Below are 8,014 nucleotides of genomic sequence, written 5' to 3'. Positions count from 1 at the left end.
AGTTCTTCTTACCCTTGCCTTTCTTGAACTTAGTGGTTTTATTCACCATCAACACTTGATGTTCCTTTTTGACTTCTACCTCTGCTGATTTCAGCATTGCAAATACTTCAGGAATGGTCTTTTCCACCCCCTGCATATTGAAGTTCATCACAAAGCTCTTGTAGCTCGGTGGAAGCGACTGAAGGATTCTGTCAATGACTGCGTCATCCGGGAGATTAACTCCCAGCTGAGTCAAGCGGTTATGCAACCCAGACATTTTGAGTATGTGCTCACTGACAGAACTATTTTCCTCCATCTTACAGCTGAAGAACTTGTCGGAGACTTCATATCTCTCGACCCGGGCATGAGCTTGAAAAACTATTTTCAGCTCTTCGAACATCTCATATGCTCCGTGTCTCTCAAAACGCTTTTGGAGCCCCGGTTCTAAGCTGTAAAGTATGCTGCACTGAACGAGGGAGTAATCATCAGCACGTGTCTGCCAAGTGTTCATAACGTCTTGGTTCTGTGGGACGGGTGCGTCACCTAGCGGTGCTTCTAGGACATAATCTTTCTTGACAGCTATGAGGATGATCCTCAGGTTCCGGACCCAGTCTGTATAGTTGCTGCCATCGTCTTTCAGCTTGGTTTTCTCTAGGAACACGTTGAAGTTGAGGACAACGTGGGCCATTTTATCTACAAGACATATTGTAAAGATTTTAGACTAAGTTCATGATAATTAAGTTCATCTAATCAAATTATTCAATGAACTCCCACTCAGATAGACATCTCTCCAGTCATCTAAGTATAACATGATCCGAGTTAACTAGGCCGTGTCCGATCATCACGTGAGACGGACTAGTCAACATCGGTGAACATCTTCATGTTGATCGTATCTTCTATACGACTAATGCTCGACCTTTCGGTCTACTGTGTTCCGAGGCCATGTCTGTACATGCTAGGCTCGTCAAGTTAACCTAAGTGTATTGCGTGTGTAAATCTGTCTTACACCCGTTGTATTCGAACGTTAGAATCTATCACACCCGATCATCACGTGGTGCTTCGAAACAACGAACCTTCGCAACGGTGCACAGTTAGGGGGAACACTTTCTTGAAATTATTACGAGGGATCATCTTATTTAAGCTACCGTCGTTCTAAGCAAATAAGATGTAAAACATTATAAACATCACATGCAATCAAATAGTGACATGATATGGCCAATATCATTTGCTCCTTTGATCTCCATCTTCGGGGCTCCATGATCATCGTTGTCACCGGCATGACACCATGATCTCCATCATCATGATCTCCATCGTCGTGTCTTCTTGAAGTTGTCTCGTCATCTATTACTTCTACTACTATGGCTAACGCTTTAGCAATAAAGTAAAGTAATTACATGACGTTTATGTTGACACGCAGGTCATAAATAAATAAAGACAACTCCTATGACTCCTGCCGGTTGTCATACTCATCGACATGCAAGTCGTGATTCCTATTACAAGAACAAGATCATCTCATACATCACATATATCATTCATCACATCCTTTGGCCATATCACATCACAAAACACTTGCTGCAAAAACAAGTTAGACGTCCTCTAATTGTTGTTGCAAATTTTTTACGTGGCTGCTATAGGTTTCTAGCAAGAACATTTCTTACCTACGCCAAAACTACAACATGAATTGCCAATTTCTATTTACCCTTCATAAGGACCCTGTTCATCGAATCCGATCCGACTAAAGTGGGAGAGACAGACACCCGCCAGCCACCTTATACAACTAGTGCATGTCAGTCGGTGGAACCGGTCTCACGTAAGCGTACGTGTAAGGTTGGTCTGGGCCGCTTCATCCCACGATGCCGCCGAATCAAGATAAGACTAGTAACGGCAAGAAAATTGACAATATCGATGCCCACAACTACTTTGTGTTCTACTCGTGCATAGTAACTACGCATAGACCTAGCTCATGATGCCACTGTTGGGGAACGTAGCAGAATTTTAAAATTTTCTACGCAGCACCAAGATCAATCTATGGAGTCATTTAGCAACGAGGGAGAGAGGAGTGCATCTACATACCCTTGTAGATCACGAGCGGAAGCGTTCAAGAGAACGGGGTTGATGGAGTCGTACTCGACGTGATTCAAATCACCGATGACCTAGTGCCGAACGGACAGCACATCCGCGTTCAACACACGTACGGTTGGGAGACGTCTCCTCCTTCTTGATCCAGCAAGGGGGAAGGAGAGGTTGATGAAGATCCAGCAGCACGACGGCGTGGTGGTGGAAGCAACGGTGATCTCGGCAGGGCTTCGCCAAGCGCTGGGAGACGGAGGAGTGTCACGGGAGGGAGAGGGAGAGGCCAGGGGCTTAGGTGCGGCTGCCCTCCCTCCCCCCACTATATATAGGGTGCCTAGGGGGCGCCGGCCCTAGGAGATCCAATCTCCTAAGGGGGGCGGCGGCCAAGGGGGTGCCTTGCCCCCCAAGGCAAGGGTGGCGCCCCCACCCCTAGGGTTTCTAACCCTAGGCGCAGGGGGAGGCCCAAGGGGGGGCGCACCAGCCCACTAGGGGCTGGTTCCCCTCCCACTTCAGCCCATGGGGCCCTCCGGGATAGGTGGCCCCACCCGGTGGACCCCTGGGACCCTTCCGGTGGTCCCAGTACAATACCGGTGACCCCAAAACTTTCCCGATGGCCGAAACTGGACTTCCTATATATAAATCTTTACCTCCGGACCATTTCGGAACTCCTCGTGACGTCCAGGATCTCATCCGGGACTCCGAACAACTTTCGGGTTACCGTGTGCTAATATCTCTACAACCCTAGCGTCACCGAACCTTAAGTGTGTAGACCCTACGGGTTCGGGAGACATGCAGACATGACCGAGAAGGCTCTCCGGTCAATAACCAACAGCGGGATCTGGATACCCATGTTGGCTCCCACATGCTCCACGATGATCTCATCGGATGAACCACGATGTCGAGGATTCAATCAATCCGTATACAATTCCCTTTGTCAATCGATACGTTACTTGTCCGAGACTCGATCGTCGGTATCCCAATACCTTGTTCAGTCTCGTTACCGGCAAGTCACTTTACTCGTACCGTAATGCATGATCCCATGATCAATCACTTGATCACTTTGAGCTCATTATGATGATGCATTACCGAGTGGGCCCAGAGATACCTCTCCGTCATACGGAGTGACAAATCCTAGTCTCAATTCGTGCCAACCCAACAGACACTTTCGGAGATACCTGTAATGTACCTTTATAGTCACCCAGTTACGTTGTGACGTTTGGCACACCCAAGGCACTCCTACGGTATCTGGGAGTTGCACAATCTCATGGTCTAAGGAAATGATACTTGACATTCAGAAAAGCTACAGCAAATGAACTACACGATCTTTGAGCTAAGCTTAGGATTGGGTCTTGTCCATCACATCATTTTCCTAATGATGTGATCCCGTTACCAATGACATCCGATGTCCATAGTCAGGAAACCATGACTATCTTTTGATCAACGAGCTAGTCAACTAGAGGCTCACTAGGGACGTGTTGTGGTCTATGTATTCACACATGTATTACGATTTCCGGATAACACAATTATAGCATGAACAATAGACAATTATCATGAACAAAGAAATATAATAATAACCATTTTATTATTGCCTCTAGGGCATATTTCCAACAACCTTATCCTTCATCTTCTCCCTTTGGTTGTGCCCTTCTTGGACAAAGGCAATTATTTGAGGTTGGGGATGGGCATCTTTCCTTCTTCTTGTTCTGCTTGCTATACTTCTGCTTCTTGGACAAGGGATCATCAAGTCCCCTCCTTGGCAAAGCATTTCTTTTGATTTCTTGATAGGTCATTTAAGCTCTTTTCACCCCGGATACAAGACACAAGGCCCTTCTAGAGTTGAGCTTCCAAATTCTCCTTCTCCTCAAGGAGTGATGCATTGTCGAGTGAAGAAGTATAGGCACCATAGTTATATTAATTAATGGGAGGAGTGGCGCTGAGTGACTTAAAGACGATAGCGTGCGCATAATACTCGGTGAGAGCTATGAGCTCACCCTTGACAAGATTAGAGCTTTTCTCAAGGAGCTCATAATCCTCAACGGGTTTAACATGGTCAACTTGAAGATATGCATGTTTAGATTCTTCGATCGATTCCAGGGTTTAACAAAGGCGGCTATGACTATGAGACGCTGCTCCTTAGGAACATGTATATGAAGACTTTTCGACTGTCATCGATAGGGTTAGGCCGACTCCGGTATGAGAGCGGTATTATCTCGTTTGAAAAAAAAAGGCGTCCTGGGATTTTTCAAGCTGTTTGCCCGTGATTCTTTTTTTTTTCAGGACTTGTTTGCCCGTGACCGAAGAGTCCAGACGAGATTTGTTAGCGACGGCCGCCGCGGGGGGATCCCCGATTCCCGGGCTCAGAACAAGCCCACGGGCTTTGTTTAATCAGGATGGCCCACGCTTTAAAAAACTAGTACTAGTAGGAGCATGCTCTAGTTCGCTACTACTCCTAATTCCGGAAAGCGAACGCCGGAAGGGCCCACTCTACCATAGGCGCGAAAAGGTTAAGCTGGACGTGAAAGCAGGTGGGCCCGCTGCCGGCGCCGCTACATGCTAGTAGGAGTAGCACCACCACTAATCACACTAACCCCTCAAAAAAAAACCCACTAATCACACTATTCGTCGTTCACTGCTGACTGCTGAGAGACGAGACCAGCTTGGTCTGCTTTTCCAGCCGAAAAGAAGCGCAAGAAACATCAATCATGCACGCCTACAGCCTACTCGTACCACAATCCTTTTGTTTAGTGAGGCGGATTGGTTCAGATTATGCTATGTTATTCGCGGCGTGTAGAGCTGTTTGCACGCCAATATTGTAGCCGCCTCGCGCCTGCCCAAGCGTACCACACACCGGCATATAACTCGCTCTCGAGAATGTGGTGATTGCGACGGGTCGGCCGAACCTTCCTTCCTTGCCGATACACGGCAGCGCGTCAGCTGCCGGCCCAGCTCACGATCTGATCTTTCCTCGAAATGGCCGTTTCGACGGTGGCGCGCGCGCTCCCGAGGTGCGCGCACTGCATTTGCATGACGGGCCAGTTCGCGAGCTCTCGCCGGGCAAGGCACGCCGGGAGCGCGCGCGGCGCGTCGGTGTTTTGACCGCCGGCCGGCCGGCGGGCGCTGTCCGGTCTCGTTCTCAACGTTCGGCCCTTAATTGGGCTGCTCGTAGCACGTCTGCGGCGCCCAACGGCAGGCAGGGCTCGTATCCTCCCGGTTGTTCATACTTGATGCCGATCACACGTACGCGCACTTACCTCCATCCACTGAACCGATCCGATTAAATGCCTGGCCGAGGCGGCTCTGGCTGGCTCCCTCGCCGTCACGCGGGGCCCTGCGCGGGCGTTAGCCGTTGCGTCGGTTGCTCTTGCTCGGCCGTTCGTCCGGTACCTACCACAGCGCTTTCACTTTGCCGGCGGCCGGGCCGGGCCAGAGCGAAATGGCACGCAGCAAAAGCGAGATGCAGAATCAGAAGCAGAAACACACACAGCAAAGGACACGAAGGCACCAAACGTCGCGTGCACCAGTAAAAACATCGCTGCTCAAATTTGTTCATGCGTGACATGATATCGACAACAACACAAGTGAGTGAGAGAGAACAAAAGGAAAACGACGAGGGGTGAGTGAGTGAGTGAGTGAACGGGAAGCGAGCAAGGGGAAGGAAGCTTCACGCCACGCCGGTGCTACGCTACCGACGCCCGCTTCCGCTCCCGCTGTTGCGTCTCCGCCACCGCCTCGTCGTCGCCCTCCGACTCCGACTCCGCCAGCACCATCCGGCGGAGCGGGCTGGGGCCCAGGCGCCGGCGCTTGGCCGCCGTGGCGTGCCGCCGCCGGATCACCTCCATCTGGTTCCGCCGCCGCGTGGCGCCCTCGTCCACCACGAACCGCCGCATCAGGTGGTCGTCCGTCAGCGACTTGCCGCGGAACACCGGCCGCCGCGCGGCCTCCCCGCCGCCCGCCGCCCCGCGGTGCGGCTCAGCGCCCGGCGGCGGGGCCACCAGCGGGCTGGCGTTGGCGTTCGCGCCGCACCCGGACGCCGACGCCGACGACGCGCGCGGGTAGCTGTAGCTGCGGCGCGGCGCCACGTCGCCCGGCTGGAAGTAGAGCGACGGCTCGTTGTAGGAGGAGATGGGCGCGCAGAGGCAGACGCGCGTGAACGACGCCGCCACGTTCAGCGACGACGACTTGCGCAGCCTCCCCGGCCCGGCCGGCGCCGGCGCCGCCGCAGCCTTGCCGGTGGCCGACACCCCCGCCGCCGCGGCCGCCTTCGTCGTCGTCGGCGCCCCCGCCGGCTGCTTCCAGATGAGGAGCAGCAGCTCCACCGCGCGCTGGTACCACGGCGACTTCTTGGACAGGCCTCTCGCTCTGCCGTCTTTCGATCTGCATGCAAGCCATCACGTCAGCCGACACCAACTCCAAAAATATCAAAACATGAGCGCGCGCGCACACACGCGAGCTGGCTCACAGGATCGATGGGACATGGGAGGGGGTGCGTACCTTGGTTGGTGTGTGTTCTTGGCCATGTTTTGCAGCAAGAGGTGGTGGAGGAACATCTGGGCCGGCGCGCGCGGGGAGAAGGCGGTGAGGAGTTGAACCGAGGTCACATCAGGCTGTCACATTCCCTACTGGCATGCGATGCGAGTGAGAGGATCCATGGTCATGCGAGCACTGGGGCTGGAGTTAGTTAAGTTAAGGCCTGGAGACGAGGGGCAGTTTGGTCTCGTTGCTCCGGGCTGCACTTGGAGCAGTACACCGCAGGAGCATGTCGAAGTTCTCTGGAGGGAATAAGGCTTTTTTCAGGGGACCATTCCAAAACTTTGTTTTTTGAGGGTGACCATACCAAAACTTAACTCCGGAACAGGAAGACCCAGTATGTACTCTGGGCCTGTGGTGGGGCAGGGAACTGAATTACCACTGAAGATTTGATGATGGTGCTATGTAACGTCACACTGAAAAGTGTGTGTGCAATGCAAAACATACATACGATTGATGTACCCTGTTCACCAAGTCCGCATGAGCCGTCAATTTTTAACTTAAGGTCCAATGGCTGGTAGGAGTGTTACTTACGTTCAGATTTGACAGTGTCGTGGACATCATGCCTGAGGGTGCCTGATACGCTGATGCCTATATTTAAGGTGAGGGGCTATTTTTAAGGTGCCTTTCACTTCTGCAATTTAGGAAACAGATTATAGCGCCCTTAAACCTCAAAGGCGAATTAAGGAAACACATAACTATTAAAGATTGATGTTATATATTTCTTCCAGATTTGGTTTCATCACAATTTGACAAAGCAACAAGATGCGCTGATTTATTTTGGGCACCGCTAGGCGCCGGTCGAAACCCACCCACCCAGGTCGGTCGCATCAACTCATACAGGGAGAGGAGAGTAGCAACGAGCACCGTCGTCCCCTCCCCCCCCCCCCTCCCCTGCCCGCCCAGAGCACGTGATACGCCCTAACCACGAAGCACCACCATCTCATCGCCGACCCTTACATAACCGCGTCCCGCGCTTGAGAACAACGCCCCCTGGAGCTTGCAACACCCATCTGCGCCGGTTCCAGCATGGCGGCGTCGTTGTAGCACACTTCCTGGTGGTTGTCGTTGCAGCACCTAGTTGCCACCATCGTAGCACGCCCGTCACAACACCACCATGCCGCCATTGCAGCTCACTGAGCCACCGCTCCCATCATCATCAACTTTTTCCATCGCTGGACGAAGCTTTTTCCATCGCCGGGTGCAGCTTCGCGGTTGTGTGTCGTCCAGCTTCCTTCGTCTCCCGGTGCCGTCTCTCTGGTTGAAGATTTTGGCGTCGCCTGTTGAAGTTTTCTTGGCCGCCAGTTGCAGCTCTGGCGACACTCCTTGCCGTTGGTTCGAGCATCTTGTGTCGCCGGTTGTAGCACCCCACACTGCTACTTGAATCCATCTCGGGCACCGCTGCCCCCCCCCCCTCACCACTCGTCCCCATGAC

At 52.5% G+C, this 8,014-nt stretch overlaps 1 protein-coding gene across 1 annotated transcript; it reads right to left on the bottom strand.

The window, feature by feature from the left end:
• Positions 1–5,565: 5,565 nt before the first annotated feature.
• LOC125533697 (Serine/Threonine-kinase) lies at positions 5,566–6,991 on the bottom strand. Its single transcript, XM_048697064.2, has 2 exons — positions 6,544–6,991; positions 5,566–6,426 (listed from the first exon to the last, which is right to left on the bottom strand). The coding sequence occupies exons 1-2, from the start codon at positions 6,597–6,599 to the stop codon at positions 5,730–5,732; spliced, it is 753 nt and encodes a 250-aa protein (XP_048553021.1). The 5' UTR covers positions 6,600–6,991; the 3' UTR covers positions 5,566–5,729.
• Positions 6,992–8,014: the final 1,023 nt, after the last annotated feature.

This window comes from Triticum urartu, chromosome 2A, assembly GCF_056163025.1.
Source record: "Triticum urartu cultivar PI428250 chromosome 2A, HENAU_Tu73, whole genome shotgun sequence".
In the NCBI taxonomy this organism is placed as follows: Eukaryota; Viridiplantae; Streptophyta; class Magnoliopsida; order Poales; family Poaceae; genus Triticum; species Triticum urartu.
Note: the sequence above shows the minus strand (reverse complement) of the source record. Positions and strands in the feature narration are given on the sequence as shown.

What these genes read in the sequence shown, in the direction of transcription:
- LOC125533697 (XM_048697064.2), bottom strand. Translation starts at nt 6,599, where the DNA reads ATGTTCCTCCACCACCTCTTGCTGCAAAACATGGCCAAGAACACACAC. An exon ending in AAGAACACACACCAACCAAG is followed by an intron (nt 6,427 to 6,543) that starts GTACGCACCCCC and finishes GCTTGCATGCAG; the next exon opens with ATCGAAAGACGGCAGAGCGA.